This window comes from Bison bison, unplaced genomic scaffold (genome assembly GCF_000754665.1).
Source record: "Bison bison bison isolate TAMUID 2011002044 unplaced genomic scaffold, Bison_UMD1.0 scf7180017864146, whole genome shotgun sequence".
NCBI classification, from domain to species: domain Eukaryota; kingdom Metazoa; phylum Chordata; class Mammalia; order Artiodactyla; family Bovidae; genus Bison; species Bison bison.
In genome coordinates, this window is record NW_011494718.1 from 9,228,262 (window position 1) to 9,250,589 (window position 22,328).

The following is a 22,328-nucleotide window of genomic DNA, read 5'->3' on the forward strand; positions in this document are numbered from 1 at the left end:
CCATGTTACAAAAAAAGAAGGCTAAAGGAAGCCTACTGAAGAAACTCATGAACAGGAACGTCACATCAGCCTTTACCACAGCACATGACCATCTCCAACAGCTTGTTTTCTCAGCAAGAAAAAAAGACACAGGGATTTCCCTGGTGATCCAGTAGTTGGGACTCCACGCTTTCACTGCCGGGGTCCAGGTTCAATCCCTGGTCAGGGAACTAAGACCTTGCATGCCACACAGCACAATCAAAAAGAAAAAAAATGACACAGGCTGACTCTGAGCCTATTTCAAAGGCAACAATGCTTCTTGTAGCAGAGTTACAGGAATCCTCGTAGAGGAAAAGATTTATGTAAACAAAACGTAATTGTCAGCACCTTGAGGTCCCCAGAAATTGTACTGTACACAAGCTAAAACCAGGAAAAAACCACATCACCTACTGTCCCTCAGAATCAATGACCTTGAGAGCAAACCCATCACACTGAAAATCCAACCAAAATCCTTAACGAGATAAATATAACTTAGATTATAACTATAGTATGATACATACTTTGTGAAGTGATTTTCTTGAGAGTAACTTTATACACTTGATATAAATTGCCACTTTCAATAAGAACATAAAATGAAGCAGACAATAAAAGAAAACCACTGTGATATAGGATTTTTGCTTTTCTTTGATGATCCTCAAAGGCTCTTCTGAATGTTCAAGGGCCCTGGGGGAACAGATCAGGGCAGAGGCATGGAGGGAGTCACATTATAAACATAAATTTCTTTTATGACATTAGAAATATATAAAATAACAGAACATGCTCAACTGAAATAGACCCTATAACTCAGGAGGGTTCTTGACACTTAGTTTAGCTAAGCTCCTCTGAGGATCATCCCCGCCCCAGCTGTGAGCTAACAGAAGATCAGGTATGAGAATGATGACCAAGCCATGGTCAATGCAGGTGCAGGAGTCCACACCAGCCTTCCCTTCCCTGTCAAGAAGGCTCTGACTTTTCCTCCTGTATGTCCTTCTGTGACACGGGAAACACCCAAAGTAGATCTAGACTAATTACCCACTCCTGAACACTCGTGCACTTACGGCCTTAAAAGCTGCTCTCAACAGACATCTTACTCTTGGAGAAAACATGTCTTCCATTAGCCCTCAAGCTTGCCTGTCTCCTGAGAGCAACTGGCATCACTAAATAAAGCCCAACTGCCTGCTGGGCTTTGTTGTTCAGTCGCTAAGTCGTATCCGACTCTTTGCAACCCAATGGACTGCAGCAGTCCAGGCTTCCCTGTCCTTCTTGAGTTTGCTCAAATCCATGTCCATTGAGTCGGTGATTCCATTCAACCATCTCATCCTCTGCCGCCCCCTTCTCCTCCTGCCTTCAGTCTTTCCCAGAATCAGGGTCTTTTCCAATGCTGGGCTGATCTTGCTAGATATCCAGACAACCACTAAAATCCCACATGTTATAAACTAAACTCAATCTTACTCCTGCCCCAAACACATTCTTCCATTCTTTCATTAATAACACCAATATTCTCCTGAGATGGAGTACCCAGCATCATTTATAACCCCTTCCTCTGAGGCGCCCCACAAATCCGGCACCTGGATTTTGTCTCTTCCACCTCACAAACTGATGCTCTCCCCTGGAAATGCCCCATTCCCACCAGCGTTCCATAGACCTCTCACCTGGCCCTTCACTCCTCTGCTTTCATGGCAAACCTTGCTGCCAGATTAAGCAGCTCACTTCAAAACGATGAGAGGCCCTGGTACCTCCAAAATTAAACCCCAAGTCCTATGGTGGCAGTCTCAACCTCCCCACACCTGGTCTGAATCTCTTTCCAATCTCATCTAGTGCCACTCGCCCGCGTTCCAACAAGAGGTGCATTCCCAGAACACACACCGACTCGCTGCTTCTCTGATTACATGATGCCTCATACCTGAAATGCCCCCTTAAAACACCTCCACCTGTTCAAACTCCATGCTACAACCTATTCAAGTCATCTTTTCAGGAAGCCTTCCAGATTCCCCACAGCTGGACATAAACTCTGCTCATAAACTCCCGGCAGCTTTCTCTCTTCTGTCTGAGCACACTTACCCTCCACCACTTCATTTCTTCTTTTCCCTACAGGATTGTCTTCACTTCTCTCAAATCTCACACTGTGTCTGATGCAGAGCAGGCGCTCGTGACAGATGTACTGAATTAATCCTCAACTAGTTGGCCCTCCATGGGTTCCCCATTAGCAGATTCAGTCCACAGCATATCAAAACTATTTAGAAAAAAATTCCAGAAAGTTCCAAAAAGCAAAACTTGCATTTGCCCCACACTGGCAACTATTTACACAGCATTTGCATTGTATTAGGTATTATCAATACAAGTAATCTAGAGATGATGTAAAGAATACAGGAAAATGTGTATACTGAAGTTGCTCAGTCCGACTCTTTGTGACCCCATGGACTATAGCCCACCAGGCTCCTCCGTCCATGGGATTTTCCAGGCTAAAATACTAGAGTGGGTTGCCATTTCCTTCTCTAGGAGATCTTTACAGCCTAGAGATTGAACCCGGGTCTCCCGCATTGTAGGCAGATGCTTCACCATCTGAGCCACCAGGGAAGTCTCACAGGAAAATGTGCATAGGATATGTGCAAATACTATGCCATTTTATATAAGGGACTAGAAAATCTGTGGATTTTGGTATCTGCAGGGGATCCTGGAACCAACTCCCCACAGATACCAAGGGATCAACTGTATACTTTAAGAACAAAACAAATGCAAAACTCACACATTCTAAGGTGTAACCCCTATTTGAAAATCCCTGGGAATTTCACAGTACCCTTTCCATCTGGGAAATGCAATTTTCTGGTTTGCAAAGGAAAAAAGACCTTGGTAATATTTTCGGCTCATGAACACTTCTTTTAAAACAACATCTTAATGTATTGAGTGGAAGTGAAGCCAAAACATATGGATTAGGTTTCCTATAAAGTACATATGGATTTTATGAAAACAGCAAAGAGGCTTGGATAAAATGTAATCTCCAAAGATTAACCAGGGGTCCTTTTCCAACTCCAAAATTAATCTGGAGCTTTCTTGCTTTAATTATCTGTTGAAAGTTTCCTTTTCTGACTTAGCAACTTTCCTGGTCAGAGTTAACATATTTCACATTCCTAGGGAAGAAAAATAAGTAACTAAGGACAAGAAAACATTTTCCTTCCATTGTCATTTTGGCCGTTTCATTTCGCTGCTAGTTTCCCCTCTTTCTTGAATTATAATTTTTTTTCCTTCCTCACGAGACTATTCTTTCTCACATTTCCTATCCTTTCTCATTTTTCTCTTTGCTCTCAAACATGAAAAGGAACTATCAACATATCCCTCTTTCACCACATTCAAGACAAACATCAGCCTCTTTAGGTGGAATATGGAGATCAGTTGTCAAGGAAACGTACGGCCCAGGTGGGGCCAGACATCCACAGGAAGTGTTTCCACAAAACCACCCGTCGGCAGAAATACCCTTCCTCAGAGCTGAGCACAGACTCTTACGTGAAGCCCGAACAGAAACGAAAAGCTGGGAGTGAGAGTGAGAGTGGACACGGGCGGGACTTCCCGGGCGGGACTTCCCAGGCGGGCCAGTGGTTAGGACTCCGTGCTTTCAATGTGGGGCTGCAGTTCAATCCCTGGTGAGGGAGACAAGATCCCACATGCCTCAGGGCCCAAAAAACAAAACATAAAGCAAAATATCTTAACAAATTCAATAAAGACTTTTTAAAAAATGGTCCACATTAAAAAAAATCTTTAAAAAAAAAGTGCACAAAGATGAAATTGAAGGGGGGAAAAAAGAGAGAATAGAGAAATTAAGTTCTCAAAAATGTTCATTAATCCAAGCTAACCGCCCTTGGACTGCAAGGAGATCCAACCAGTCCATCCTAAAGGAGATCAGTCCTGGGTGTTCATTGGAAGGACTGATGTTTAAGCTGAAAATCCAATACTTTGGCCACCTGATGCAAAGAGCTAACTCACTTGAAAAGACCCTGATGCTGGGAAAGATTGAGGGCAGGAGGAGAAGGGGACGACAGAGGATGAGATGGTTGGATGGCATAACCGACTCAATGGACGTGGGTTTGGGTGGACTCCGGGAGTTGATGATGGACAGGGAGGCCTGGCGTGCTGCGGTTCGTGGGATAGCAAAGAGTGAGCGACTGAACTGAGCGACTGAGCGACTGAACTGAACTGAACGTCCCTACCCCAAGCAACCCTTAGGGTGACCCAAACATGAGCCCACACATTCAGGGAACAATCTGAAACTGAGTATCTCATCTCCTCTTGGTAGGAGACCTCAGGACTTCAGTGAGTACCAGCTGTGCATTCACAGCACCACCTAGCTTGGCCACAGCAAAGGGGAGAGCGCAGACCAGAAGCCCTCCACTTAATTCTATAAAACTCCAGCTCCGCGCATGGGTCCAGTCCCATCTGCGGTAACTATTGTAATTGGCTCGACAATGCCGCTTGGAAGTTCCTGTAAGATTTGTTAACAGGGTAAGTAGCCCTCACTACTTCCCAGAAGAACAGAATCAGGTACTTATCTCCCCAGCACCAAATAAGAGAAGAAAATGGGGAGCTGCAGCATTAGGCGGGGGGAGCCTTTTATCCCAGAGCAAGACCCAGAGTCGGTATTTTCACAAATAAATTGAATAAAAGTCCTCTAATTGGGGTTTAACCTAATGACAGCTGCGCTCCTAAACATTTTCTTGAAGCTTAGAGTCTAATTATTTCTTTTCCACAAAACGAATAGTAGCATTGTGCCATGAAGCTGTCTTACTGGACAGCTCACTGTACACGCTAACGAGGCTTAATGACGGTTTGACGGGACCATGAAAGGAGGCATAAATGCACCACTAGCTGCCGAAAAACAAAACAAAACAAAAACCCACCAACGTCTGACACCCATAAGCAAGCTGCTTTTGCCACCCTCATAAAGTGAATCTCTAACTGGGTTTCAAGCCTCACTTTTCAGTGGGAAGTGACATTCTCGTAAGCTAGAATTTCTCCAGCAGCAGAAGACACAAGAATCCAAGGAACATTCTCCCCCGCTTTGCCAAAGGGACTACATCTGTCTCTGTCTCCTTCCCACTTCTCTGACCTCCATATATTTTACTGAATCCATTAATTCACCAAATAAATATTAACAGAGTGCCTAAGGAGTACCAGGATTTATTCTAAATGTGCAAAAAGATCTCTGTCCTCAGAGACCTAGAAGAGAGAAACGGGTAACAACTAGAAAAGTAAGTACACTTGCACCAGATGTTAGGGATGTGAGCTGTGGGATACAGTTCCCAAAACACGACTCCAAGCCCCCAGATGGTGACGTACTTTCCATCAGGGGTTGTAATGCCTGTCTTCACCTCCCAGCACCTAATACATGCTTACCATATAACGCAATCCCAATGTTTTAGAAAATTTAGTAAGCAATTAAAGTTGTTGACCAATCATCTTAACCGTTTTCCAATTCTCTTAGAAGTAAGAAAACCATAACTCAAAAAACACCTGTGCACCCTAATGTTCCCTGCAGCACTGTTTACAATAGTCAGACACGGAAGCAATCTAAGTGTCTATCAACAGAGGAATGGATAAAGAAGATGTATGTATATACAATGGAATATTACTCAGCCATAAAATGGAACAAGATTGGAACATTTGTAGAGACACGGGTGGACCTAGAGTCTGTGATACAGAGTGAAGTAAGTCAGAAAGAGAAAAACAAGTACTGTATATTGACACATATATGTAGAATCTAGAAAAATGGTACAGATGAATTTATTTGCAAAGCAAACACAGAGACACAGATGGAGAGAACAAACTTATGGATACCAAGTGGGGAAGAGGGATGGGGTGAACTGGCAGATTGGGACTGACATATATACACTCCTGACACGATGAATAACATACGTAACTAGTGCGAGCATACTGTGCAGTTCAGACAAGTCTGCACAGTGCTCTGTGGCGACCCAAATGGGAAAGAAAACCAAAAAAGAGGGGATACATGTATGTGCATATCTACTGTGCAGCTGTATATCTGTATACATATGCATACAGATGCATATGTATGCATATCTACTGTACAGCTGTATGTCTGTATACATATGTATATCTACTCTACAGCTGAGTCATCATGCTGTAGAGTAGAAAATAACACAACACTGTAAGGCAATTATACCTCAATAAAAATTATTTAAAAAAAAAAAAAAGAAGAATGAGGAAAGTTAGGTCCTGCTCTATATGAACAGAAGAGGAGGAAAAAATCCTAAAAGATCTTGAAAGAGTCCATTTATTTGAAAACTCATGTATTCCTCTGAATACAGAGAAACAAACAATAGGATGTTACCCAAGAGATTATTCATTTTAAGCCAGAGATTCTCAACCTGGAGGCCCCAGGTTCAAGAATGCATGTGGATCTCCTGAAATTGTTGGCATAGCTCTGAGGAGAGGGGGCAGGTGTGTGTGGTTTTCTGGGGAGAGTGTGAAACGGACCGACAACACGTTTTCCCCATGTTACAGAAAACAGAATCTGCGTGGGAAATCCAAGGCGAGGAACAAGGCCACAAGAAACAGTCTACAACATCTGGAATAAATGGTGCTTCCTTAAACCAGGGGAATAGCAAAAGCCTAGGAAAGCTTCAGATTTATAGAACTCCACCAAAGACACAAACTCCGTGAGGACTTCTCAGAACCAGGCTTGCCATCATGATCATAAAATCATTACACAAAAAACTAAGAGGACAGGCGTACCTCACATGGAAATAAGCCCCGAACAGGAATTACCCTAAGGAAAGGAGAAAAAAGGCACTTTTACCTTTTCATGGTTTTCAATTAAAATTTCCACAACGATGTTCTGAAACTTCAAATCCATGATGGCAGCAACAGTCTCTTCCTGCGGCCTCATGAGAGTTGGTCCAAACACCACTCCTAAATTTGCCACGGTCATGAGGTTCTGCTTGGAGTGATTTGAAACACTAATAAGATGAAAGGGGGTAGAAAGGTCTCTGGTTAAAAGAAGGGGCAGTGGCCGTGGGATGTCTGCAACTCTGCCTTTCCCTACAGGCAAGAAGCCGGACTCAACTGGCCTCAGTGTCCGCCACTGTAATAGCCACGCCTGGCAGGGCACCACAGGTGGGGACCCTACCTGCCTTCCCACTTCCTTCCTTTTCTTTGATGCTCTGTTTAACCACAGCACCATTCTTAATAATTCTATGTCTATGCTAAGCCTGTGTCCCTGAGGGCCTTCATGTACTGTCTGTTCCTTTCTGCTAAGAACACCCCTTCTTTCCCCTGGTCGTTATACACGTTTCCAGAGACTCCCAGACCACTTGGCGCCTTTGTAAGAAGCATCGTCAGGAGCACACAGAGCTTGGTCAGAACACCCATACTCCACTGTGCAGCCAACAACCTGGGCGACTGTTCTCAGCAGCCTGCCACCCAATTCAAGTCTCCACTCAAAGGTCTTATCCTTGAAAAGACCCTCCATCACAACTCTTAATAGTCCCAAACCCAATACATATTCTTTATCCCTCACTCTTACTGAGCCTTTTTACCATTTGCCACCTGACATGATTTTTATTTGTAGTCTGTTCATTATCTTTTCCCTCCTAGAAAGAAGGTACTTCACAAAGACAGGGACTTTATCTTGTTCAACTATGTGTTCAACTAACACCTTAGAAGGCACTCAGAAAACACTGGCAGGCCACATGAATGAATGGCTCTACAGCAGGAGAAGCCCTGGAAGCCACAATATTTTCTCACCTTCAGTTTCTTGTGTGTGTGTGTGAAATACAGGTTATAAAACACAGTGTTCCTCAGCTTCCTCCCACCTCTAAAATTCTACAATTACAGTGACCTAGGAGCCATTTATATATGACGAAAGAGCTAATTTCCCCACTGAATTATTAGATTTTGCTTACTTTGTAAAGAGGGAGTGAAAAAAAAAAATGAAATGGATTGAATGAAATAACTGCCTACTACTGGATTAAACAAACTTCAAGGATATATCCATGCAGACTCAGAGTTAGGAAGGTGTGAAACCAAGCTAAATTTGCTAACAGACTTATAATCACATGGCCAGAATCAGTGTATAGGGAAATGTTTAAGATTCTCTTTTCTTACTTCTAATCAAACTCTGAGTTGCTGGCAGTGAAGTTAAGCAAATAATTATACGACTTCATGAGCATCACATTTCATCACTCTTGTCCAAAACACACACAGCGAGGCAAGCGTCCAGCCTGCACTTGGAGGTGTGGCTCTGGTATTGGGTCCGCAGCCCCAGTTCAAAGCCTTACAGACCCACACCACCACATGGCACCCAGAACAAAATAAAGCAAGTCAGGAAGAAAAAGAGGCTTACTTAGTTAAGTGTTTCACCAAAATATCCAACATTTCTTTATTTTTTTCTGGCAGTTTGTGTACCAAGAAATGGATGGCATTAACACGAGATTCCGGGCTGCCGCTCTCTTTTAAAAAAAAAAAAGAAAAACAGAAAAGTTAGCAGAGAATTCAGAATGAAATATAGGCCTGAAAACAAACAATTGCAACAGCTCATCCATTAAATCTTCAAGCACAGAATTTACACGCATTTTGCCTCCATTCAAAGGAAAAGAAAATCCATCTTTCTCCCTATTATGAATCTTCTATGCCTCCCCTATGATGTAATTTCAGTGTAGCAGCAAATAACGCCTTTCCCTCTGCTGGTATTTCAGAACAGAAAAGGACCACGGCTTCTCACTCTGGCATGCTGCTCCTCGAGTCTGCTCCTTACTTACCTGTTGACTCTAGTCATGGGTCACCACCTCACAGAGGAATGCAAATAAAATCTCACCAAGTGGCTTCTTTCCTTTGATGCGTTAAATTTTATCCCCCAAAATGATGTGCTGAAATTCTAACTCCTGGTATCACAGAGTTGAATGTTTTTAAATGTACCATCTCGTTTTCATCAGGTATGGTAAGACACACAGACATGAAAACTGTCATGAAGGAAGAAGCTGATCCTCACAGATCCCTAGAAATAAGGGGAAATGCAATGCCAGGCAGGGCCATGTGGTGAAGCACCAGGGGCGGTCAGGAGGTGAGGGCAAGCTGCTTTAATGTGCTCTCTTTCTGAAGGAACAAGGCAGGGTAAGCAGGCTTAGGATTGGTTGGTCCAAATCTTTGAACAGGCTCAGGGATATAAAGACTGTTCCTGATTATCTGGCACCTGGTCCTGGGGTTACTAAGGCAGGAGAATGTTGGCCTGGAACGTCAGAACCTGAAAGGTGGGGTCAGGGAGGCAACGTGGGCTCTGGATTGGTTAGTTCGCACATGGAAACTGTGCAAAGGTTAAATATCTCTAGGAATTGGTTAGCCCTGCAAAGGACAGTCTCCCCAGGGTCAGTCAGGCCCCAGATGTCAAAACATTGGGATCACACGCTGTGCCTGACTCAGTGCTTATTTAGAACAGGTCACTGAAGATGTCATTAGTTCAGATGAGACAACAGTGGAGAAATGTGGTGCTGCCCACCAGGCTCCTCTGTCCCTGGAATTTTCCAGGCAAGAATACTGGAGCACGTTGCCATCTCCTTCTCCAAGGAATCTTCCCAACCCAGGGATTGAACCCGGGTCTCTTGTGTCTCCTGCACTAGCAGGCAGGTTCTTTACCAGCTGAGCCACCAGGGAAGCCCCAAGTCCAATATGACTGCTGCCCTTATAAGAAAACAAAAGCATGGGGGGAGACGACCACTGTGAAGGCAGACACAGGAGAGACTCTATGTGTCAATGGAGTGATGAAGCTACAAGCCAAGGGTCACTGAGAATTGCCAGGAAACGTCAGAAGGTGGAGGAGGCAACGAAGGACCCTGCCCTAGAGTCTTCCAAGGGAGCAGGCCCTGCTGACACCTTGATTGGGGACCTCACCTCTTGAACTGTAAGAGAATATACTTCTCCTGTTTTAAGCCATTCTGTTTGTGGTTCTTTGTCACAGCAGCTTAAGGGAACAAATATAGTCCCTTAATGCCTTAGACTTTGGTCTTATCATCCATGGCTCTTATGAACAATGTCCCCAAATTCCTTTTATTGTGTTGATGGAAAATCATGGAACACATCAAAAAAAAAAAAACACAATATCGAAAATTATGCTTGAGTTTTCAGAGATGTCAAAGAAGTGGCTAACAAGAATTAGCTGCTCAGGTTACCACATCAGGAAGGAAGGTTGCAAACTGCTGTGGAAGTTCACAGAGAGCTGGCAGGGATGCGCAGGAAGGCTTCACATAAGGGAGAGCATTGAAGCAGGGGCTTGAAAAACAGGAAAGGTTTCAGGGACAGGCGGAACTGGGAGGTGAGGGGTACATTCTGCATTCGGCAAACAGTGTGAGAAAGTACACAGCCTCCTCACAGAGGGCAGCTTCAACTTATAGAAAGGTGGTCACAACCAAACTTTGGTCTGTAAAGACCAATATTACTCATCCATAAGAACAAAATAAGGCCACCGGCAGTGACTCGGACGGACCTAGAGATTGTCACACTGAGTGAAGTCAGACAAATACCATATATTGCTTATATGCGGAATCTTTTTTAAAAGAGGTACAAATGAACTCATTTACAAAACAAAAATTGAGTGACAGATGTAGAAAACAAACGTGTAGTTATCAAAGGTAACAGGGAGGATAAACTGGAGGCTGGGATTGACATACACACACTATACACAAATCAGTTAACTGGTAAGAACCTACTCTGTAGCACAGGGAACTCTACTTAATACTCTGTGATGGCCTATATGAGCTAGAATCTAATGAAGGGTAAATATATATATACGTGTGTGTGTATGTACGTGTGTAACTGATTCACTTTGCTGTACGCATGAAACTAACACATCATTGTGAATCAACTACACCCTAATAAAAATTTTTTTAAAAAAAGAACTGTCTTTACTGATGGCTTCTAAATTAGTCACTGAAAGTAAAGCAAGAAAGAATATGAGCAGAGGGGAAGATACACCTGAAATTTTTGGAGGATGAATCTGAATGGGGAAAAGAACAAATTAAGAGGGAAATGCTATCTGGGCAAGAAGTAGCGAGGCAGGAAGGGGCAGGCAGATGGGAAAGCAGTTGTGTTAGTCACTCAGTTGTGTCCAGCTCTTTGTAACCCCGTGGACTACAACCCGCCAGGCTCCTCTGTCCATGGGATTCTCCAGGCAAGGATACTGGAGTGGGTTGCCATTTCCTCCACCGGGGGATCTTCCTGATCTAGGGATCGAACCTGGGTCTCCCACATTACAGGCAGATTCTTTACCATCTGAACCACCAGGGAAGTCTGGCAAGGGGTTGAACTACAAATGAGAAAACAGAGCAAAGAAGTGTAGTCTGCAGTTAGTAGAATCACTTCTCCCAACTAACAGCAAAGTGGCCTTAGGCAAGTTGCCTAAGCTCTCTAGGCCTGTTTCCTTACCTGCAAAACGAAGTGAACAGCACTATCTAAGCAGGCCGCTCAGACTCAGTGAGGTGACCAGTGTCAAGCGCTGAGCCCCAGTGGCTGGCAGAGAGAGGCACTCAAACTGTTAGCAAACATTACTGATGTCATCTGTGTTACTGTTGCGGTCTGTGTTCCTCTAATGTGAGAGCTATTACAGAAGAGGCAGAATTCACAGGATCTAGCCTCAGCTCGGCTGCGGGTCAAAGGAAGAGGCAGAGATGAAGACGTTTCTCGGCTGGGTTATCTGGCAGTAGAGTTAGTTCTATGGACAGACAGGAACCCAGGAGGCAAAGCATGTTTGAGGAGGAAGACCATGGTGAGTGATGGAGTAAGGAAGACAGTGGTGAGTGATGGAGTAAGTGACATTCAAGGGCTGGCACTCTAACAGGTATCTGTAAAGGGGAAGATGCTTTACAGCTGAAGACTAGCCACACTCTCCAAAGCGTGTGACCTCGGGCACGTGGCCAATGCTGCCCAACTACTCCAGAGGCCAACAAAGGACATGGTGGGGAAAAGAGCTCCAAAGACCTACAGGGGAGAGGCCAACAGGGAGCCAAGCAAAACACAGGAGGAGGAAGAGACCAGAAGACCAGGGAGGCTCAGTGTCGCCAGTCAAATGAGAAGAAACCCGTGAAGACCGAGTAGCTCGCACCATCATATCATCAGGAGTTAAGGAGAGACTGGGGAATCGAAACCCAAAGGAGCAGCCCCAGATACGGCAAAGTCTACCTAACAGAAGCAGGAGGTGAAAGAGCGAGGTGCTGACGGGACAGGGCGGGCGGGGTTTCAACCAGCTCTTCAAAATAGGAGAGGACTTCCCTGGTGCTCCCGTGGTTAAGACTCTGCGTTTCCACCGCAGGGGGCACGAGATTGATCCGTGGTCGGAGAAGTGCCGTGTGCCAAAAGGCTCAGCCAGAAAGGAAAAAAAGGCGGGGCAGGAGGGTGGTGGGAGAAAGGACAGAGACGGGAAAAGAAAGGCAAAGCCGATTAAGAAAGGGGAATTTAGTGTGTCTTTTAAATTGTTTTTAACTTTTTAATACTTGGCATGTAACATTATATTAGTTTCAGGTGTACAACACTGTAATTCAATATTTGGATACATTGAAAAATGAAAAATGATCACCGTAACAAGTTAACATCTGTCACCACAAATAGTTACAGATTTTTTTCCTGGTGATGAGAACGTCTAAGATCTACTCTCTTACAACTTTCAAACATACAATACAGTGTTACCACCTATAGCCATCAAGCTGTACATTACATCCTCAAGACTCGTTTACGTTACAATGGACGTCTGTACCTTTTATCCCTCTTCACCCATTTTCCTCACCTCATTGTCTTCTACCTCTGTCAACTACTCATCTGATCCCAGTGTCTGTGAACTTGAAGGTTTTTTGTTTGTTTTTAAGTTCACAAATAAGTGAGATCATGCAGTATTTGTCTTTCTCTGCTTGACTTAGGGAATATGCTTTTTCAAAATAATAGTTTCACCACCTTATCACTGTTAAAAAAAAAAAAGTCTGTTCTGCTAAAATTTTAGAAAACAGATAAAGTAAAAATTCAGTAAAAAAAAAAATCACTAAAAATTGGAAATACATATAGTTTAAAAAGAACATGCAATCAGAGTACATAGAATTCCTACAATCAGAAGAGAGAGAGACAACCCGAAAGAAAAATGGGAAAGCGTAGAGCAAAAATATAAGAAAGACGACAGTTAAATGACCCATACATGTATGGCAAAAGCACCAAACCTCATTAGTTATCAGGAAAATAGAAATTAAAACCAAATAAAAACTCCTATACACCTATGAGGATGGCTCTAAGTGAATAATAAGCTTTGATAAGGACATGAAGCAAGTGGAACTGTCATGCATTAACTAGGTGGGAATAACTGAATGGTACAACCAATTTGGAGGACGGTTAGGCAAAATCCACCAATCTTGAACACACACATTCCCGGTGATCCCAACATGCCATAGGATCACTCACTAAAGGACACACACTGGAATGTTCTTGGCAGCGGCACCTTGGGTAACAGTCCAAAACTGAAGCAACTCAAGCGTGCATCAAGACCAGAAAGGTGGGTGACGGTATAGTCACACCACGGGGCGCCGCACTGCCGTGAGAGTGACGTGCCGGTTCCCTCCACAGGAAGACATCTCGTTAGATGAACTTAAGAAAGCCAGACACGTCAGTGTATCCTGTATGATTCCATTCACATACAGGTCAAACGCAGCAACCCTCACCCACGATGTCAGAAGTCAGGAGCATGGGGGAGGGGGGACAGTAACCAGGGGCGGCTGTCTCTCCTCGGTGGTGAAGGCAGAGTCCTAACCAGGAAATTCCTCAATGATCAGTTTCTTGACCTGAGGGCTAACTGCACAGCTATCTCCACTTAACCGAAAATCATTAACTGCACACTGATTATTTGTGCACATTTCTATTATGTTTCAAAGAAAAGTCCAAGTCACTCATAAAACTTATCTCACCCTAAGATAAAATCGTAATTTTTAAAACTCTTTTTCATTTTAGGTCATTACAAGATGCTAAATATAGTTCCCTGTGCTATACAGTGGGTCCTTGTTGTTAATCTATTTTATATATAGCGGAGTGTATATGGGCTTCCCTGGTGGCTCAATGGGAAAGAATCCTCCTGCCGATGCAGGAGATGCGGGATCTATCCCTCGGTGGGGAGTATCCCCTGGAGAAAGAAATGGCAACACACTCCTGTATTTTTGCCTGGAGAATCCCGTGGGCAGAGGAGCCTGGCAGGCTACAGTCCATGGGGTCACAAAAGAGTCAGACATAACTTACTGACTAAACAACAACAAGTGTGTATATGTTGCTCCCAAGATCCTAATTTATCCCACCTTACCCCTTTTCCCCTTGGGTAACCATAAATTTGTCTTCTATGTCTGTGAGTCTATTTTGTAAATAAGTTCATTTGTATCATTTTGTTTTAGATTCCACAGAGAAGTGATATCATATGGTATTTGTCTTTCTCTGATTTACTTCACTTAGTATGATAATCTCTGGGTTCATCCACGTTACTACTAATGGCATTATGTCACTCTTTTTATGGCTAAAATTCCATTGTGTGTGTATGTGTGTGTACACACACAAATCACATTTTTATCCATTCATCTCTTGATGAACATTTAGGCTGCTTCCACATCCTGGCTATAGTAAATAATACTGCTATGAACACTGGTGTACATACAAGTTTCTGAGTTAGAGTTTTCACCTTTTCCAGCTATACGCCCAAGAGTGGGATTGCAGGATCATATGTAACTAGTTTTAGACTTTTTTAGGCCCCTCCATACTGTTCTCCACAGTGGCTGTGTTAGTAACTTTTAAATTTAATCCTTTCAGAGTTTTCCTTCTTTTTTTTCAATGAGATATTCATATATTGTTTCACTTAATATATAACGGACATCTCTCGGTCATTAAATGGACTGCACACCATTAATTTTATGAATATTTAGGTTGCTTCCAATGTTTGTAAAGTTGAGTTTGTTCCACGTGACACTTTCAGTAGTACTGTTTGAGAACAGGAATGAGATTTTACAACACAGGACATGTTGTTGATAAAGCAAGAGGAAGGAAAAAAGGCTAAGAAATGAAAAGGCACATGATAAAGGAAAAAGGATAAAGGAGTATTAATCAAATACTATTAAATAATAAAAGACTCTTAGATACAGACTACATTTGTCATCGAAAGTAAAAGTACAACTCTCTAAAGAGTTAGGTGATAAATTATAATCAAGTTTTTAATCTGGAGTTAAAACCAAGATAACACCTTACTACATCAAAGCTGGAAGGAAATGAAAGCAATAAAAACATAATGGCATTTTTCAATTCACAGCTTTGATTTTTAAAATGAAATTAAAGCAGGGACTCTCAAAAACAGTCAAAAATTCCCAGGGAAAGAAAGGAAAATTGCCTGCAGTAAGAATTTCATACTTTCAAAAACTAAAAATTTTTGAAAACTCTGCACTAAAACACTACTTCTAATTCATGTGTATACCTTGTCAATAATCATCTTCTTCAAAGAAAATCTAATTTTAATATTTTTGATTTATCACTTATTCAGAAATACAAGATAGGAAAAGAGTTTTCCTGCTTTCAAAGGATAAGGTTCTTCATTTCTAAAAATACTATAATCAGTTTTGAAAAACAGAATCAAAACCTTCCATGTCCTTTCCTGAGTCCCTGTCCCACCAGCTCACACCCATCTCATTGGAAGTCACACACACATTTTTTTCCTGAGTTTGATTTTCCTTCTTCCAAAAAAGAAGATTTTGTGGATACAAAGTTTTTAATGTGAAACTACTTTTTCTCCATTTTGTTCCATTTTTATATTAATCAAAGCTTTATATTAATGGGCATTTTCATGCGGCTACAACATAATAATAACTTTCAGGTACTCAAAAGGAGTTTTCTAAGATAAACTGTCCTTAGCTGCCTATGCCATGTGCATTTCATTATATTTTAACTAATATAAACTGACAAAGAATGCAAGACATAACTTTTTAAAAAATCTAAGATACCGAATTCATAACACCAAATTCCTGCCACTTGCCAGGTACAGGAGTTTACTGTAATAGCAAAAGCATTTTAAATTGTGAAACTACAAATCAGCGTCTACAACACTTAATGTCAATCTGCTTACGTTGCTGTGCCAACTAATGGAGACTGGAAAAGATACGAACGTAGCTTACTGGAGCTTATCAAAGATACACAGACAGATAAACTTAAATTCAATATTTAAATGTCATAAGTCAATAATACTGTAATTTTAGGAAACCATTAGCAATAAATATTCAAGTACTTTCCACAGGACAAAGGGCTTCAATTAACAGACATCAAGGAATCCAGTTCTTCCAGGGGAGACCCTATCTACCAGATATTGAATACATCAGGCTCAGATAGCTTGATGTCATTAAGCATCCAATTTCTTTAATTTCCAGATTTCTGAGTCCCTCTTCACCAAGACAACATGACTGTGTCTTGTTTCCCCTACAAGAAACAAGGATAGAACAATCTAGCTAGGCAGACACTCGCGCCTTTCCGGTAATAGTTTCCTTCTCATTACCAATGACTACAGAACTCTGTGATTTATGATTTTGCTTCCCAGGTAACTTGACTACAGGAAGAACACATACTGAACTGAAGAACACAGACTAAAGAAAACAATTTCTGATTTGGGAGACGGGAAGTTTTAGAGTGATGCCGTGTTAGGCATCCAGGCTTCAGTTTTCATTCTCAAATGAAGTTTAGCATGAGTACAACCCTGAAGCCTGGGTCCAATTCTTACCAATATGATCTATCAAAGACTGTGAGCCTGAAAGGCTGAGACACACATTGAGGACTACAACATTCTCAAAGGAAATACACCCCATGAGCAGTAACAGATCCAGGTAAATGCCTACCAATCTCCCCCAGCTGGGTAAGCTTCTGATTCCAGCAGGACCAAGCCAACTGTATTTTCACCTTACAAATTCCTATACTAAAATCCCATTATATTCTCTCACAAGATGGATGGTATGAAATAGTAAGAAATATACATATACTGGTCTCTGTGCCTGAGAGTTCCTGATATAGTTCCTGATGCTGAGCTCCTAAAACCCTTGTCTTTGGGGGGTGCTCAGAGAGTCTTATGTTCTAATATTTCTAGTTCCTGACACAGAACTCCTAGGAGCTCTGCAATTTCCTGAGTGATATGAACATCTAACACCAAGCTCCCAGGTCCCTCTGAACCTGGGGGTGATTAGAATGCCTTTTGTTTTAATGAGGTGACTTTTGGTGGGATTCTATGTGGCGGGTGGGCACCAGAAAGAAGCTTGAATTTTCAGGTCCATCCACCATTCTCTGGAGAGGGCCAAGAAATGGAGTTAATAATCTATCATGCCTACAGGATGAAGACTTCATAAAAAGTCCCTCTAGCACAGGGTATAGAGAGAGCGCTTCCAAGTGAATGAACATATCTAAATGCCAGGAGGGTGGCACATCCCAGCTTTATGGGTCTAACACTCCTACACTCATGAGACATCTGGACTTTGCCCTATGAACCTGACCATGTATCTGCATCCTTCATCATATCTTTTATGAAATGCATTACCATAAGCTGGTAAATAAATGGACACTTGCATTTCCACGACTCCTATGAAGCACTCTAACAAATTCTCCTGTCCAGGACGGGGGTTATGAGAAAGTGGACTTCTAGCCGGTCAGTCAAAAATACCAGAAATAACCTGGGACTTCGGACTGGTATCTTAATGGGAAGGCAGTCTTGTGGGACCAAGTCCTTAACTTGTGGGATCAGAGGCCAACTCCAGGTAGACAGAATCAGAACTGAATCCAACTGCAGGCCGCTCAGCTGGTGTCACAGAATTGGTTGGTATGGGGGGAAACCCACACATTTGGTGACCAGAAGTGAAGTATTGTGTGTGTGCAGGAGACACACAGGAGTGATTTTCCTACACAGATGGTGTACAGTTTCTTTAGCAATTTTAAGTAAACTCCATCAGCTGAAATGCTCTTAATTTTACTAAGAAAAAAAAATTTTTTTTAATTTCTTGATGCATTCAAAATGGATCAGTAGGGGTTTTTTTGTTTGTTTTTTGTTTTTTAAGAATGAAGAAGAAAAAAAATTCTTTTCTGTGATGACAACAGAGAGAGAAAATTTCTATTTGTATTATATACTCCAGAAATGAACTCACAGGTTCTCAACAGACCTCTACAGGAAAGAAACTGACAAGGAAAAAAATGAAGGGAAGGATTTTTCTGGCAGTCCAGTGGTTAGGACTTTGAGCCTCCACAGCAGAGGGTACAGGTTCGATTACTGGTCAGGAACTGAGAGCCCGCTGTGTGGGATCCTCACAAAGTCCGGAAGCAAAAAATAAGGCACTGGCCTAGAAGGTGACGCTGCCTTTTGTACTTACACAATCTCTTCCTCCACAGTGTGAAAGGACAGCCTCAACAACTCTTGAAACTCACCTCCTAGGACTTAGCAACCACTTGTGAACTCCCACCTCTACATCTGGTAAAAATACAGTGATGTTAGAATTTCAAACATACTGGCTTCAGTTACAAAGCGCGGTAACGATACTAACTTATGGTGACTGAAGCCTTTACCCCATAATCACTTTATCTTTCTCCAATTCTCAAAGGATTTTAGATTAAAACTGGCACTCTTCTGCTTTTTCCAGTCTCGGAGGCAAACAACATGAAACAATTGTCCTCCAACGAGAGTTTAATTTCTCTTTCCCCGGTTTGCCAGAAATGCCACAGGCAAGAATTCAAAACAACTAAGCATTTGCTTGAGTTTTTGCCAAGAAAACTTTCCCCTACTTCCTTGATCATACTGATTCCCTTTTTAAAAAAAATCCTCTTCCATGTGAAAACAAGTGAATAGACCATATTTTTGCAAACGCCTGTTTTATATGCAGAATCTAACTGGGTTGACCCATTACTTCTTTCTGCAACCTCCCAGGAACCTTCATGCTGGCTGGAGCAGGGACCTCACAAGGAGATAACATTTAAAGCAATGTTTGGGCAGCAGTAACATGGGACCCAAAGGGATTGCTCTAAGGTTTTCAACAGATTAAACTATGGAATACATCCAAGGGAAAAAAATAAACAGAAATGAAAATACAATTACAGCTACCGTCAGTGCACCTGTGAAAACCAATACTGCAGGTTTCAGCCAATAGAACTGGGGTTTTGAATTTTAAATAAAGATCTCTATAACCTGGCAAGGTACTTAACATATCCCAACCTTGCTTTCCTTAACTATTAAATACCTAACACCAGAATATTTAGGAGGACTATGATGATTAAACACCATGTGTCAAATATAAAAACTGAGTGTGTATAACACGGTATAATTGAGTGTATAATAGAAAGAAAACAAGAAATGAGTTATGACTCACAAAAAAATGTAATCACAAATTAAAATTCTACCAACTATAAGCCTTTTTCATTTAACGTTTTATCACATAGAATTCACTCTCTACCAAATATTGTGTGGGTTTCTGGCATGAGCTCACAATATTCCTTCTGCCTGCCGTTTCCATCTAAATATCTTTCTATGTAAAGTCATTTCCAACCTGCTAATCTCTCCAAATCTGCTAATCTCCCCAACCTTCTGCAAGTTAAATATGTCTGTGTTCCCATCACATTGTGCTCATGACATTATTATACATATTATGGTTTAGGGAGAAGTGTGTGAACCCCAATATTTGCTACAGAATTCACTCCTGGGGCAGAAATCCTTTCACAGCTCAATATATTCACAATCTACCAGGGACCAGTGCACAGTAGGCAATAAATAAACGTCTGTGACTGTATGAATGCATATATTAATTATTCCTTTTTTCATCTTCTAAAAGGGGGGCAAATGTCAAACACCTCCTAAAGTGATTTCCATTTTTAATACAGATTATAACAAAAACAAATCTCTCATTTTAGTGGAAATGAGATTTAGTGGAAATTTAAATGGAAATTAAATTAGGGAGATTTAAATCAAAATTCAGTTTCCATTTAGTGGAAATTTTAGCGTATACACAGTTAACCACAGAACTGTTTCTATCACCTCGACACAATACTTACTGGCTGGAACAATGAAATCTCCATGTAACTCATAGGTCATCAGCGGCTCTGGAAGACTCCTACATGGAAAAGACAGCTCAGAATTACCAAACAGGTCAACTCTCTTTGCGCTTTTTACAAAAGGATATTCAATATGTCATGCGTTTCTTTATGTGCAAAACTCTCCAAGAAATATTTTACATATCAAAAAAATACATCATTCAAATGGATTCCTTTATTAAGTGTTATCTGCACCAGGCATTATCAAAAGCTCAAGCAGTCACAAATCCCTATCGGATCTAAGCACATAGTATTTCACATTTAATGTAGGAAAGTACCTTTACAAACATCTGATTTCATATATAAAACTTCCTTCCACAGACCAATTTATTTAAGGTCAAACATTTTATCCAACTAAATATAAACATAATATTGGCAATCATCCCTAGGGCATTCATTGAAGACGTCACAAAAACTATATGGAGAAGATTAAACAAACTTAAAGAAATCAAGCCCCCTCCTCTTACATCTCTTATAAAAATATAGTACTCAATTTTGATATATGCCTATGAAACAATAAAGATATAAAATAAAATTGATAACAACTTTTAAAAAATCATTTTAATTTTCTACAAAGCAAATTACATAAATAGTAGATTTCATACTGTGGTCAACAGAATGTTAGTTCAATGAGCTTTGATATGTATCTTAAATTTTAAAAGACCAGATCTTCAAACTCTATAAACACTTAAAGAACACTAAGACGAGTTATCAATCTGCACTCGCTTTCTGGAAGGCAATCTGGCAACATAAAAGATAAAAACTTCTTAAAACGTTTAGATCATGAAGCCCAGAAATTCCTCTTCAAATGCTTTTTAAAAAATTAAAGACATATATACACATAGAAAAAAACATTTAAAACACATTCAAATCGCATTCAAAATGCCAGGGATAAAGAAGGTCATGTCACACTGACAAAGAGGTCAATTCATCAAGAAGACATAACAATCCTAATTTTTTAAACAATCCGAAATGAGTTTTTAAAATTTATTAATTTATTTTGGCTGTGCCCCCATGACTTGCAGGTTCTTAGTTCCCCAACCAGGGATTGAACCCTCAGTCTCGGCAATGAAAGCACAGAATCCTAATGGACTGCCAGGGAATTTGCAACAATCATAAATGTTAATGGGTCTAATAACAGGATCTTCAAAATCCATGAAGCAAAAACCGATGGAACTACAAGGAGGAAAAAGACAAGTCCACAAATATGACCAGAGATTTAAACATCTCTCTGTTTCAGTAACTGATAAAAACAAGTAGACAAAAAAACGATAATAAATAACAAGTAGACAAAATCAATTAGGATACAGATTTGACCAAAGCTACCAACCATCAATGTACCTAATTGGTATCAAAGTGAAAGTGAGTCGCTCAGTCGTGTCCGACTCTTTGCAACCCCATGGACTATACAGTCCATGGAATTCTCTAGGCCAGAATACTGGAGTAGGGTAGCCTTTCCCTTCTCTAGGGGATCTTCCCAACCCAGGGATCAAACCCAGGTCTTCTGCATTGCAGGCGGATTCTTTACCAGCTAAGCTGCAAGGGAAGCCCACCTAATTGGTATTCCTGTCACCTAAATGACACTGTATCCAAAATCAACAGAAAACACATTCTTTCCTAGTGCATATGGAGGACTTATCATGATAAAGATATCCTGGACCATGAAACAAATCTCAATAAATTTAAAGGGTTCAATTTATACAGGGTATTTCTGTTTACAATTAGAAACTGAATTAGACATCAGTAACAGAGATATCTTTTCCAGTCCTGTGGTCACTGCTGAGTTTTCCAAATTTGCTGGCATATTGAGTGCAGCACTTGTACAGCATCATCTTTCAGGATTTGGAATAGCTCAACTGGAATTCCATCACCTCCACTAGCTTTGTTCATAGTGATGCTTTCTAAGGCCCACTTGACTTCACATTCCAGGATGTCTGGCTCTAGGTGAGTGATCACACCATCGTGATTATCTGGGTCGTGGAGATCTTTTTTGTACAGTTCTTCTGTGTATTCTTGCCATCTCTTTTTAATATCTTCTGCTTTTGTTAGGTCCATATCATTTCTGTCCTTTATTGAGCCCATCTTTGCATGAAATGTTCCTTTGGTATCTCTGATTTTCTTGAAGAGATCCCTAGTCTTTCCCATTCTGTTGTTTTCCTCTATTTCTTTGCATTGATCGCTGAAGAAGGCTTTCTTATCTCTTCTTGCTA

The 22,328-nt window shown here is 41.3% G+C and overlaps 1 protein-coding gene across 2 annotated transcripts in view; it reads right to left on the reverse strand.

Moving 5' to 3' along the window:
- ARHGAP10 (Rho GTPase activating protein 10) overlaps window positions 1-22,328 on the reverse strand; it is a 215,870-nt gene that overhangs the window by 107,344 nt on the left and 86,198 nt on the right. For both annotated transcript variants that reach the window (XM_010840774.1, XM_010840773.1), the window contains exons 9-11: window positions 20,080-20,138; window positions 8,372-8,477; window positions 6,827-6,986 (exon numbers count right to left, since the gene is read on the reverse strand). In XM_010840774.1, coding sequence (XP_010839076.1) covers window positions 6,827-6,986; window positions 8,372-8,477; window positions 20,080-20,138 — 325 coding nt within the window. The remainder of the gene's footprint in view (window positions 1-6,826; window positions 6,987-8,371; window positions 8,478-20,079; window positions 20,139-22,328) is intronic.